General features: G+C 56.8%; 1 protein-coding gene across 1 annotated transcript in view; it reads right to left on the bottom strand.

Moving 5' to 3' along the window:
- The window catches only part of CHD5 (chromodomain helicase DNA binding protein 5), a 63,592-nt gene that overhangs the window by 22,135 nt on the left and 27,581 nt on the right, over positions 1-13,876 (bottom strand). The window contains exons 8-19 of the mRNA XM_030888036.2: positions 12,142-12,333; positions 11,391-11,557; positions 11,085-11,306; positions 8,385-8,591; positions 7,994-8,205; positions 6,151-6,282; positions 5,957-6,065; positions 5,432-5,623; positions 5,157-5,357; positions 806-943; positions 604-725; positions 6-75 (exon numbers count right to left, since the gene is read on the bottom strand). Coding sequence (XP_030743896.1) covers positions 6-75; positions 604-725; positions 806-943; positions 5,157-5,357; positions 5,432-5,623; positions 5,957-6,065; positions 6,151-6,282; positions 7,994-8,205; positions 8,385-8,591; positions 11,085-11,306; positions 11,391-11,557; positions 12,142-12,333 — 1,964 coding nt within the window. The remainder of the gene's footprint in view (positions 1-5; positions 76-603; positions 726-805; positions 944-5,156; positions 5,358-5,431; positions 5,624-5,956; positions 6,066-6,150; positions 6,283-7,993; positions 8,206-8,384; positions 8,592-11,084; positions 11,307-11,390; positions 11,558-12,141; positions 12,334-13,876) is intronic.

Here is a 13,876-nt window from a genome sequence, read left to right as displayed (position 1 = left end):
GTGACCAGCACGCCTTGGCTCTCAGCCACACAGGCCTGCCGGTGCCCCGAGCCATGCTGGGCATGCACGAGCTCTCTAGGACCCATTTCACAGATAAGAAAACTGAGGATGACCCATGCCCACATTTACACAGCCAAGTCTATACCTCCTGGTTCCAGAAGCATCACTCTTTGCCTTGTATCCCCATCCTGAGGCGGTAGATGGGGTCCCGTGAAGCCCAGGAGGCTGGTGCCACCCAGGCCTTGAGCCAGACGAGGAAGGAGCCCTCAGGACCCCCTCTTCTCATCTCCACCCTTCCTTCTGCTTCCCCCACGTGGTCACCCAAGGGAGTCCCTGAGGTCCTCGTGGAGGGTGACCAATGAGAAACAGGGCTGTGGCCGCGCCCAGGGTGAGGGGACAGGACAGGAAGCCTGGAGGGCAGATCCGCCCACAGAAAACCCCCCATGTAATCAACAGCAGTCAACCCTGGACCGGTCATTTGCAGTGAACCCTGCGACCACCCCCATTTGACTAAGGAGAAGCCTGGGCTCCCGGAACAGACACTGGAGCCAGGGCCCAACATGGGCACTCGTCCCCAAACGGCTGGGCCGGCTCGCGGCTCACTTGAACCTCTCCGGGGTCAGGAAGTTGAGCAGATGAAAGAGCTCTTCCAGGTTGTTCTGAAGGGGCGTCCCCGTCAGCAGCAGCTTGTAGTCGATCTTGTAGCTGTTCAAGACCCTGAAGAACTATGGGAGGAACAGAGGGCCCGGTCAGAGCTCAGGAGAGCCCGCCCCCAGGAGGCCCCCGGGTCACGGCGGCTGTCTACCTTGGACTGGTTGTTCTTGAGCCGGTGGGCCTCGTCCACCACCAGGCAGGCCCACTCCACGGAGCCCAGGATGGCCTGATCGATGGTGATGAGCTCGTAGGAGGTGAGCAGCACGTGGAACTTGATCTGCACTTCTTTCTGGAAAGAGAGAAAAGAGGGGGTGGGAAAGGGAGGCTGACCACGGACGCATCCTGGCCACAGGATCCAAAGAAGCAAGGAGGAGACATAGGTGAGAGCCCCCACAAAGGCTCCGAGGACTCCCCACCCCCAGAGGTCTGACAAGCCCAGGAAACATTGGCTTGAGCTGGGGGAGGGGAGTCGAGTGAGGCCCAGAACCCAGAACCTCTGGGTTAAGTGTGGTGAGAATCGAGAATGAGTCCAATTGCTGTGACCGCTGACGGTCCCGGCTGTGGGCTCAGCAAGGTCTCTGTGTGGTCTGAGTGGCTGGAGCTTCCCAGCAGGAGAGCCTAGAGACCTGCTTTCCAGGGCCAGCCGACGGGACAGTTCTGCTCTGATTCGGGGATCAACTCACCAACGGCAATAGGAGCTGTGGAACACACCAGGTGGGGGCGGGGGGCCTGCGTGCAGTACTTACATTCTCCGCCCCCTGCTCCTGGCCCCTACCCAGCACTCCTAAACTGAGGGTGTCATAGTCGTACCCTGTGTGACGAGTCACAGACAGGGCCCAGGTACCCATGAGTGATGGTCTGCACTCGGTCCTCCAGTGTCCTCATGCCCAAAGGAGCTTCCTAACTAGCGAATAAAAACCACCATGACAGGTCCAGAGAGAGAGGCATATCACCCATCTCATCTGGGGCTCCTTCCCTTTGGAGCCTGCAAAAAAAATTTTTTTTTAACATTTTATTAGGGGCTCATACAACTGTTATCGCAATCCATACACACATCAATTGTGTAAAGCGCATTTGTACATCATTCTCAAAACATTTTCTCTCCACTTAAACCCCCGACATTAGGTCATCATTTTTCCCCTCCCTCCCCGCTCCCCCCTCCCTCATGAGCCCTTGATAGTTTATAATGGGTATTTTGTCATATCTTGCCCTGTCTGACGTCTCCCTTCACCCACTTTTCGGTTGTCTGTCCCCCAGGGAGGAGGTCACACACAGTTCCATGTAATCGGTTCCCTCTTTCCTACCCATTCTCCCTTTACACTCCCTGTTTTGCCACTCACACCACTGGTCCTATAGGGCTCATCCGTCCTGGATTCCCTGTATTTTCAGTTCCTATCTGTACCAGTGTACCTCCTCTGGTCTAGCCAGACTTGCAAGATTGAATTCGAGTCATGGTAGTGGGAGCGGGGAGGAAATATTTAGGAACTAGAGGAAAGTTGTATTTCTCATCATTGTTACATCGCACCCTGACTGAGGAGCCTGCAAATTATGTAACCAGGCTCGACCTAGCCAAGCCTGGTTCCCAATGACCCGCGTACCCAGTGATGGCGCCTGAAGGTGGCAGAGGGGGACTTCACAGCTAGTCTCAGCCCAGCAGGATGTGAATTTTGCACATTAATTTGTTCAAGTTAATGAACCTTCACTTCCCCAGGTTAACAACCTCTGTCTCCCCATCTATACCAAGAGTCACTTTGTGTCATCCCAAAATATCATCCTGTGTTATTAAAGGCATCAGGATTGGAGGAAGGCTTCTTGAGAACCTGTGTTATCCGATGACACACCATGCTTGCGGAGAGTGAGGGCGACCAGAGGCACTTGCTGATGATCAAAGATTGCCGCTTTCAATACAGATTCCAACTTAATGTAAAGAAAACCAAAATCCTCACAACTGGGCCAGGAGGTAGCATCATAATAAACGGAGAAAAGATTGAAGCGGTCAAGGATTTCACCTTGCTGGGATCCACAATCAGTGCTCATGGCAGCAGCAGTCAAGAGATCAAATAATGGGTGAGTCTGCTGCACAAGACCTCTTTCAAGTGTTGGAAAGCAAGGATGTTTCTTGGAGGACTCAGGTGTTCCTGTCCCAAGCCAATGTATTTTTGTTTGCCTCATCTGCATGTGAACGTTGGGTATTGAAGAAGGAAGACCAAAGAAGAATAGAAACATCTGAATGTCGGTGTTGGTGAAGATTGCAGGTGCCATGGACTGCCAGAACAACAAGCAAGTCAATCTTGGAAGAAGTACAGCCAGGATGTGCCTTAGAGGCAAGGATGGCAAGACTTAGTCTCCTACACTTTGGACAGGTCAGGAGACGTCAGTCCCTGGAGAAGGACATCCTGCTTGGTAAAGTGGAGGGGCAGCGACAAAGAGGATGGCCCTCAACACGTTGGACTCTCACAGTGGCCACCGCAATGGACTCAAACATCAGAACAATGGGGAGGGTGTCGCAGGACTGGCCGGTGGTTTGTTCTGTTGTGCAGAAGGCACACAACAACAACACCAACAACAAGGCTCTTGTAGGTTCACCACTCAGTTGTCTGTCTATCTGTGTCTCCCATCCTGCGGTAGCTTGCATGCTGCTATGATACCAGTAATTCAAACCAGTAATTCACCCATGGTGAACAGGTTTACAGAGAGCTTCCGGATTGAGAACAGACAAGGAAGAAGGGATAGGCCATCCGCATCAGCGGGATTAGTCACTGACAATGTTATGAAGAATTTCAGGGGATTGTCTGATGTCAGAAGATGAGCCCCTGTGGGCGGAGAACCCCACCGGAAGGTAGGCCTTAACGAAGGGAACAGAGCAAGGCTTTTTTTTTAGGGCCTTCATTTGCAGGTGGGTCCAGACTCTGAATGAGAAGAAACAGCTGCGAACATCCATGAATAATCGGGACGTGGAGTATCCAGAGTCTGAATCTATGAACATTGAGGGTGGTCGGGAGGAGAGAGTAAAAAAAGAGCTGATACTAAGGGTTCAAATCAAAAGTAAATGTTTAGAAAATGATGATGGCAACAGATGTGCAAATACGCTTGGTACAGTTGATGTATGAATTGTTATAAGAGCTGTAACAGCCCCCAATAAAATTTTTTTTATAAAAAACAAAGAAAAATTGAGGGTGGTCAAAATGAAATGGGAAACAGAAAGAGTGATCTTGGAGACACTGATGGGTTAACGAGCACGTGTTGGCCATTTGTATCAGGCCATCCTACAAATGCCACCATACTGTGCGAGGACCGACAGATTCGAAGGAATGGCCTCTCCCTCATTACCAGTGAGAGCATCCCAAGGTCTGTCTTAAGATGCGATGCTACAGGATGATATCTATATGCCTACAGGGAAGTCTATTTAGTACAAGTATTATTCAAATTCACAAGCCAACCACTACAGCTAAGTGATGAAGACATTGAAGAATTCTACCACTCTGGAATGGATCAAACATGCAGTCAAGGTGCACGGATGAGCTGTAAAAGCCCCCAATAAAGTGATCTTTTCATTTAAAAAATTATTTTAAATGCATGGATAATTACTGGTGACTGGATTCCCTCAGATCACCAATCCACTCACTCAGCAGTTACTGAGCCCCTCCTGGGAGCTGTGGACTGTTTCGAGATGAGGACAAAAGCCATGATGGGAGAGTCTGGAAACACCAGGAGGTGACCCTCGGCCCCAGCACATGGCTGTGGAGGGCCCACTGCGCACCAGGCCCAGTGCTGAGCACCTCTTGTCTTGGCTACTCTGACCAAAGGAACTTAGCCAGAAACACGGACTCTGGGGACCCACCCCAGAACCACTGAAGCAGCATCTGGCTTTTATCAAGGACCCCTGTTGACATGGGTACCCACACCTCACCTCTCCCCACACCTCTGTGCAGTGGGTCTGTTATGAGCCACAATTGCAGACAAGACTCTGGGGCACAGAGAGAGGCTGGGTAACTGGCCCAAGGTCACACAGCCCTGGGCTGGAGCATCCTCCAAAATCCATCTCCACCTGTGGCCTGAGAATGAGCGCTCAGCTTAGAAGTGGGGTCTTTGCGGGTGTGAGTAAGTTAAAGTCACCCTGGATTGGCACACTTCGCAGGGGGGCGCCTAAAGCCAGTATGACTGGTGTCTTCAGCTGAAGAGAAGGGGAGGAGGCCAGGAAAAGATGGGGGGCCGAGACTGAGCCACGCAGACAGTGGCTCGGCCGCCAGCAGAGACTTCAGGAGACCAGGAAGGATCCACAGAAGCCTTGCCTGGCCTTTAGCTTCCAGATGTATGAGAGCAGGAAGCGTCGGGGTTTCAAGCTCTCTGTTTGTGGCTCCTTGCTCCCGGAGCCCTGGAAACTCCACACAGCCCCAACTCCACCAGGAAGCCCCGCCCAGAGACCGTCAAGACGTAACCACCACACACAGAGACACACTTCCCGGCTCAGGGCCCTCAGACACAGCAGAGTGGGCTCTCACCTTCATGCGGAATACCTTCTTCCCACTCCGGATAGCGTTGTCCTCAAAGGAAAACTCGTTCTCTCGGATCACCGAGCGGCTCTCCTTGTCCCCAGTGTAAGTGACCACATAGAAGTCAGGTGCCCACATCTCGAACTCACGCTCCCAGTTGATTATGGTGGACAGGGGGGCGCTGACCAGGTAGGGCCCTTTGGAGTGGCCCTGGGGAGAAAGACTGGTGGGTGCGGCTGCCTTGCACACCAGGGCCCACCCCGCTGCCAGCCCGCCGGACGCACCTCCTTGTAGAGGGAGTAGAGGAAGACGATAGTCTGCACCGTCTTGCCCAGCCCCATCTCGTCGGCCAGGATGGTATCGGTGCCCTGGGCCCATGAGAACCGCAGCCAGTTGAGACCCTCCAGCTGGTAGGGGTGCAGCGTGCCGCCTGTGGAGTCGATGTACCACGGCTGCTTGTCGAACTTGACCGTGGGCTGCAGGAGGGGCAGGGCATGGATTCAGGCATGCCCCCGCTCTTAAACACACGCCCGAATCCTGCCCACCAGAGTGTGCCACCCACAGCTAATTCCTTCTACCAGGGATGCTCCTCCCACTTCTCTCATGCCTGCTAATTTAGTCACCCACCAGGTCTTGGCTGGAATGCCTCTTCCTCCAGGAAGCCCTCCCCTGACTCCCAGTTGGTCCCTACCACGCCTTTCCCTGGGGACCTGGTCCTCTCCCTGGTTTCAGACCGGTCTGACTTTGAGCCCACTGATTGTCACCTCCAATGGTGACTCCATGTCTGCCCCTCCCGGTCCCCGGCTCACATCCACAATAGGGGTCTCTGGGGGCTTCTCCTGTTTGTCATCCTTCAGCTTCTTGCCCTTCTTGATCAGCCGCTTGGGCAGCCTGGCATCTTCTCCCAGCATCAGCTCCCTGGCAGGAGCAGCAGGGAGGTGAGCACCCTCAGGAAGGGACCAGGGCAAGGTCCCAAGCCCCCAACTTTGGTCCCCACGCCCACCTGTGGCCCCAGTAGGCCTGCTTCAGGTTGTCATAGTAGGGGATATCGATGTCATCAATCTCCCAGGTGCACTGGTCGTAGGGCAGATCTTTCCACTTGATCAGGTAGTGGACGTCCCCCTTCTTGTCAAAGCTACAACAGAGCAAATGGGTGGGAGAGGGATAGGCCATGGGGGCAGAGGCCACAGTGGGGGTCCCAACGCCCCTCACTGCAGCAGGTACCTCTCACGCTCACATCACCTGCTACCCAGGGCACCTAGCCAAGAAGGGGTTCAGTATAGTGACCACATTTTTGGAAGCAGAGCTCAGAGGCAGAGAGGCCTCACAGCTTGTGAGACCCAGGAGGAGGCTGCGTGGTAAAAGGGAGAGCAGAGAGGGACCCCTGGGAGACATCGTGAACAGAGGGACAAAGTCCAGCCCCCAGGCCCTTGGCCTCAGCAACGAATCCCCCAGGCCATGAGGCTGGCCACCAGAGCCCTGGATTTTGTTTCTACACTGGAAAGTTCTCCCCACACCAGGGGGGGTCTCTGTCTTCCAACCAGAAAAACCCTAAAGATGAGAGTAGGCCCCATCCTGAATGTGAGCTGGGAAGGACATGAGGGAACAATTCCTACAGGGGACGCCTCCTCGGGGACCTTCCAGTTGGGCTCAGTTCTGGCCTCTGGGAGGGCCTGGTGGCTCAGTGGTTAAGTGCTTGGCTGCTAACCAAAAGGCTAGGAGTCAACTCCCCTCACCACTCGATGAAGATCACACACACATACACACTCACTGCTATCGAGTCGATGCTAACTCACAATGACCCTATAGGACAGGGTAGAACTGAGAACTGGCCCTGTGGTTTCTGAGACTGTCACTCTTGGCAGGAGCAGAAAGCCCCAGTGACAGCCCCAGCATGAAGATGCTACGGAGCAGTTCGACCCTGTCACTGGGGTCCCGAGGAGTCAGAATTGACTTGATGCCAATTGGAAATGGACGGGGCAGCTAGGCCACAGGGCCCAGGGCTGGTGGGGAGCCACCTAGGCCAAACCACGGCCATTGGTCAGGTTCCAGTTCACAGAGCCCCCACAGACCTGCCCCATGGGTTCCTGAGGGCATCACTTTCTTAGGGAGCAGACTGCTTTAGCATTCTCTAGTGGGAGGCTAGTAGGTTTGAACCGCTGATCTTCAGGTTAGCAGGCAAGCACTTTATCCACTGTCACCAGGGCTTCTGGAAGGGCGGGGTGGGGGGGGCTGGCAGACAGGCAAATGCACTCAATGGCAGCACCAACTCTGAAGCCATTAAGGAAAGATCAATGGCCGGTCACCATGGCAACCAAGGATCTTTCAATAGATGGTGGGGCCCCAGTCTTTGAGCAATATGAGTCAGGGAAATCCAACACATTCAATAAAAGGTTCAAGTTCTGGGTCACTTAGATCGGGTCCCTTGGCCTCCTAGGACTCGGCTTTTCAGGGCTCGTTCTCAGAGAAGGCTGGGAGCAAGGAGAGGGTCAAATGAGCCGGGATGGCTCGTTTGCGTGTTACCACCCTCCTTCCTTAATAGGAAGGTGACAGACGCTGTGACAATTCTGAACTCAGCCCGAGGAGGGCCTCTCACCACACCCTCAGAAACCGGAGGCGGGTTCGAACCGGAGGGTCTGGCCCAGGTTCTCAGCATCCGCTCTGGGGGGAGGCTGCCGGCACGGAGGCGAGCGAGAATCTCAGGAGGGGTGGGTGGGTGGGGGCGAGGGGAAAGTAGGCACGTTGGCCTCTCCCTCCAGCTCCCCCAGAGCCCTCTGGGGCTCTGCGTCAGCAGCCCCACAGGGAGGGCCCCTGAGCAACCGGCCGGGCCGGCGCTCCGCACGCACCTGTGGTTCAGCACGCGGTGGATCATCATCCACTCGGGCTTGATGCCGTAGCGGTAGAAGCGCTCCTCCATCTTGGCGTGCAGCGGGTCCTTGCTCTTCCTCTTCTCGCTCTTGCTGTCCTCGTCGCCTGAGCCGTAGTCGAAGGGCGGCGGCTCGTCCATGTCGTTCTTTCTTTGGTAGTTGCGGTACATCACCGTGTGGTAGAGCTCCAGCTGTCCACGGGCAGGCTGAGGTCACCGGGAAGCACGGCCACCTGCCACCCACCCACAGCCCAACCCTGAGGCCCCAGTCGCAGCCCCTCCCCGGCAGGTCGGCCCCCCCACTCCGCCTGCCCCCACCCCACCCCAGCAACGTCCCCACAGTGGACCTCAGCAACGGCCCAATTCCGCACCTGCAGCTCCTTCACCCAGGAGCAGTGCCAGTAGGAGAGCCCTGCCCACTTGACAAAGAACTCTCTCTCAGGGATGCCCTCCAGGGCCTTGGGCGGAGGTGCCCCGGGCTCCACATCAGGCCCTGGCAGCCCCACCATGAAGGGGGCCGGGGGCTCTGTCCACCTCCAGTGTAGGATCCGCTGCACTTTGCCCTTCAGAGGGGGACACTGTGGACAGAGTGGGGGGCACGTTCAGGGCTTGGGTACAGGGCCCTCTGAGGCTCCCAGCCATCACGGGGTCCCTCCAGCAGGCTGCATGGCTCCCTGGGTCAGAAGCAGCACCGAAGGACTCCGTGACACCTAGCCTGTCCTCAGGAGCCCAGCACAGCTGTGCACACAGTAGGTGGGCAGTCAGGCTCTGGGAGTCCCAGTGGGCCTCCATCCACCAGCACCTAGTGAGCCTGGGGGAAGGGGACTGGGGGCGGCGTGAAGAGGCTGCCTGTGCACCTCTGAGTGAGCCTGCCTAGTAAGGAGGCCATAGAGTAGGGTGCAGGACACAAGACTCCAGACTCCCCTATCCACTGGGGGTCTCCCCCTGTCCCCATCACAGAATTCCAAGCTCACTGAAACCTGGCCAGTGAGACACCAGACCGCTGCCACCTTGGCCCCAGGTACATCTGGGCTGGGCCAGTGAGGTCAGGTGGATGCCAGCCCATAACCACATTTCCAGGGCCCTGCTTGGGGGCTGCCATTCCAGAAAGCTGCTGGCTGGCAAGGGTGGGAAAATTCCTACAGCAGTGGGCACCCGCACAGTGCCACTTTACTCACTACCTCGTTTCTGAGGCAGGGACTTTCCCTCCAGGCAGCCCTGGCCACAGAGGAGGCAGTTCTGTCCCAGACTGTACCAGGGATTACAGGTTTAGGGGGACAGCATGACTCAGGGAGGGGTGCCAGCTATGCCACCTACTGTCTCCTGAGTCTGTTCACACATCTGTAAAATGGGCCCGCCCCTTCCTTCACCCACTCCACACATGAAGCCATCCTGGAGATGAGATGCCACAAAGGCCCACACCCAACCCTTGTCACCTTCAGGGACAGCGAAGGCCAAAGTGGGGAGGAAGGGAGGAGAGGCTGGAGAGGATGGTCTCCCAAAGTCCCCCACTGGTTCTGTAGGGAACCTCAGCAGTGCGCCCCCACCCATGCCACATCTTTCCCCCCAATACCAACAGAACCTAGCCTCCCACTCCCAAGTCCTGGGCTCTTACCAATTGCAGGGACGTCACAGGCCTCCTGGACACAGACACGGACACCCATGCCCACACATACGCAGCCAGGACACACACGAATGGGGTAGCCGAGGGCCAGCACAGTGTGAGACTCAGGAGAGTGGGACCCAACACTGGGGATGGGACTGGGGGACAAGCCAGAGCACAGGGTCTTCAAATGCCCAACAATGGATAGGGGACAGAAATGGAGGCTCTGGCCCAGGGGTCTCCTGCCCTCTCCCCATCACTGGGCCGGGCATCCTGGCAGACATAGGACCCCATGGGGCTGACTCTGGAGACCTGGGTCTGAGCCGGCACTTCTGCAGTTGTGTATGGCCTCAGGCAAGTCACAAAACCTCCCCGAACCTGGATTTTGCCGTCTGAAAACGGGGATAACATGGTCTGACATTGTTGATCCTGTCCTTGTGGGCCATGGACTCAATTCCGACTCTTAGCAACCCTACAGGCTAGAGGATGGAACCTTGAGGGGTTTCCCAGGCTGTAATCCTGGCAGGCATGGACTGCCATGTCTCTTCTCCTGTGGAGTCATTGGTGGGTTCAAACCGCTGGCATCTGGTTCGTAGTCACGCATGTAGTTAGCCACTGGGCTCCTCCCCCTGGTCCTGGGCATTCAATGCCCTGAAGGCATACAATGGGAGTGAGGCTCTTGGCCCCAAGTAAAGCAGCCCGAGTGGAAGGAGCTACCCTGCTAGATGGCTCCCTGATGCTTGAGCTTCAGGAGAGAAATGGGCACCATGTCTTTTCCAGAGAGACAGCATGCTTGTGTAACGGGCAGCAGAAAAGAGGAGGGCCGCTGACAAGATGGATTGGCACAGGGCAGCGGCAATAGCCTCCAACATAACCACTGCGAGGGGGGCGGCGGTCAGACGGAATGGTCCCTCTCAACTACAGCAGGCCTCCTCCTGGGCCTATGGGAGCACCCAGGTCTGGGGCGAAGGAGCCTGGTGGTAGTACTGGGCAAGTGTCACTACTGCTGGGTGGATGGTTCCAACCCCAAAGCCGCTATTCCGGAGAAAGCTGAGACTATCAGCTCCTACAGGGATCTGGTGGAGCAGTGGGCTTCACAGTGGGGCTGCTAGCTGCAGGGTCAGCAGTTCACAACCACCAACCCCTGCGCAGGAGAAACTACTTCAGTGCCAGTTCTACCCTGTCCTATAGGGTCACTACTAAGAGTCAGAACCAGCTGGTGGCCAGGAGATTTTATCTGCTCCTGGAAAGATTTATAGCCTCAGAAACCCGATGAATAGGATCGGACCCGGAAGCATTGGCTTAGGTTTGGTTCAGGTTGCTTTGCGTTGTCGGATCGGATCTGGGGCTCAGACCTGGGCGAGGCAGGGGGCGGGGCAGGGGCAGTGTGGTGGGCGTGGCCTCGGGCGGGTGGGTCGGTGGGCGGGGCGTTCGGCGCGGGGCGGGGCGAGGCGGGCGTAACACTCACAGTACAGCGCGGGCAGAGCCATTCACCGTTTGGGATCTCGGGCAGCGGCGGGTTGAGGCAGTGCAGGTGGTAGGAGGAGGGGCAGGCGTCGCAGCACAGCAGCTCGCCACCGTCCTTGCACACGCGGCAGAACTCCATGTGGTCGTCCTCCTCCTCCTCGCAGCCGGCCTCCTCCTCCTCGTCGTCCTCCTCTTTCGGTTCCCACTGGATCCCCTCCTTCTCCTGGAGGGAGGGGCCCAGATGGAGGCCCCTTGGCCGCCGACCCAGACGCGCCCCGCCCCAGCCTGGGCCCTCGGCTCGGCTTACGCAGTGCGGGCAGCTCCACTTGCCCTCGGGGGCCTTCTCGAGCTCCGGGTCCAGGCAGACGAGGTGGTAGGCCCGCGGGCACGTGTCACACAGGATGATCTCCCCACCTTGCTGACACACCTCGCAGTAGTCCTGGTGGTCGGTCTCGTAGCCGTCACCATCGTCAACTGGAGTGGGGGGCGGGCAGGCACGCGGTCACGAGGTGCCCACCCGACCCCATTGACCAGGCTGGACCAGCACAAAGTGGTGCCTCACATATACTGGGGGGCAGGATGGTGGGATGGGTGTGGTGCATGAATGGTAGGAGGGATAACGGGCATGGAGGAAGATGGGCAGGGAAATGGGGTCAGAGGTGAGGGGTAGGTGGGTAAGGCTGGCTCAATGAATGGCCTGAGGTGGGCACACCATATGCACCAAAACCCCAACCCACTTCTGTCTGTAGCAGCCCTACAGACAGGCAGACAGACAGACAGAGTAGAACTGCCCCCCAAAGGCTATACAGACATGGATCGCCATCTGTCCTGCAGACCAACCAGTCACTATGCCGCCAGAGCTGGGCACACTGTGGTCTAACCTGGGCTCCTAGTCTAACCTCGCTGTGACTGACACACAGACCAGTGCAGGCCAGGAAGCAGGGGCAAGCAGCCTAGCTGAGGTCAGGAGAGAGGGGCCTTGAGGAGCTCCCCCTCCCCCCACGCGTCAAGGACAGCCCCCAGGAAGGCCCCAGCCACCCCTGAGCAGGAAGCCCTACTCCTCTTTTTCTTGCGCCTCCTCTTGCTCTTCTTCACCAGGGCTGCGGAGCACTCAGAACGCACGGAGGAGCTGTGGATGCTGGCACTGTCCAAGTCGGACTCCTCCCGCTCATCCTCCTCGCTCTGCAGGACGGAGATGACGGGGCTGTGAGCCCAGGCCCAGGCCCGAGGGGTTCCTCCCAGGTGCTCCGCTGCCCGGGCAGAGTCGTGTGGGTCAGAACACAGCAGAGCCAAGGTTCTGGAAGCATCAGGCTTCTCATGGTCATCTCACCTCGCCTCCCAGTGGGGAAACTCCTGCCACAGCCAGCCTAGCCCACCCTCCCCTGCTCTCCAGAAAACAGACTGCGCACATCTCCCACCTCCATCTCTCTCCCTGGACCCTGTCCTCCACCAGCCTAACTCCTACACATCCTTCAAGAACCACAGGACACCTCCTTCAAAGTGTCTTCCCAGATCTTCCTCACGGGACCTGCCTCACAGCCTCTGGGCCAGGTCTGCCTGGTACCTTGTAAGCTGTGCACATGCCTGACCCCCTATGAGACTGACACCTCTGAAGCAGAACAGTGTACCTGGCACATAGTAGATGCTCAATAAATACGAGCTGAGCTAGGACATTAGGGCTGAAGCCAGCTCACACCACACCCACTCCATCCCCTCTCCAGAGCAGCTAAACCTAAGCCCTGGCACCGGTCTCTATCACAGAGCAAAGAAATCGCTTCATCTTATCCTGCTACAAGGCTGGGGCCAGGGACCAATGGGTCCCATGCTGAGAAGCGTGAGCACAAGGGCTGAGCATCTCAACCTGGTGCTGGAGTTGGCCCTGGAGCCCAGAAGGAGGGGAAATGGTCATGGTTCTCCCGGTCATAATCTGAGAACATGCCGGCTCCCTGGGCTCAGCCCTCCCAGATGACCTGTGCCAGCCAAGCCTCTCAGGCACTAAGACCAGCTGGCTCTGTACTTGCTGCCCCGATGGAGCCTCAGGTCAAGTGGGAGCTGGCTGGAGAAGGGGAGTGGGGGAGCATCTGGTTCAAAGCCCTCACCAGACTGGTAGGGAAACAGGCCCAGGCAGGCCTGTCTGTATCATGAGAAAAGGGGTGGCGGTGTCCCTAGTCCTGGTTCAGGAGGATGAGCAGAAGACCCTGTTTTCTGCAGCCATCCCACATGGACACGCATGTATACACACACACACAGCACAACCCAAGACTGTTCCGGGTCACAGTGTCTGACACCTCCAAGTATATATATGCCTTCTTGCTGCCCCCCCCCCCACATTCACACAGATCCACACAGATCCCACAGATCTCTCCCACATGTGCTCATACATACAGTCCCACACATTCTGGTATCTGCTCTCCCACACACTCGTCCCCAAACCTGCTCTCTCACACACTCACACTCCCATTCTGGACTCTGCTCTCTCTCACACACATTCTGGAATCTGCTGTCTCACACACACTCATGGATTCTGACCGCTGCTCTCACACTCACACACATTCTGATAGCGGCTCTCACACCTCAGATTCCTGCTTGCATACCCACTCGCAGTTGATACTCGCTCTCTCAAACAGACATTGTGGTACCTGCTCTCACACACGCAATCTGATAGCTGCCTTCACTCACACACACACTGGCACTTCCTCTCTCTCTCTCACATACCCACACACACTTTCTGGCACCTGCTCTCTCTCTCTCTCACACGTTCTGGTACCTTCTCTCTCACACACATATATTCTG

The sequence above is a fragment of the Echinops telfairi genome, unplaced genomic scaffold, assembly GCF_000313985.2.
Source record: "Echinops telfairi isolate 266 unplaced genomic scaffold, ASM31398v2 ScPeMD7_7457;HRSCAF=8495, whole genome shotgun sequence".
Lineage (NCBI taxonomy): Eukaryota > Metazoa > Chordata > Mammalia > Afrosoricida > Tenrecidae > Echinops > Echinops telfairi.
Note: the sequence above shows the minus strand (reverse complement) of the source record. Positions and strands in the feature narration are given on the sequence as shown.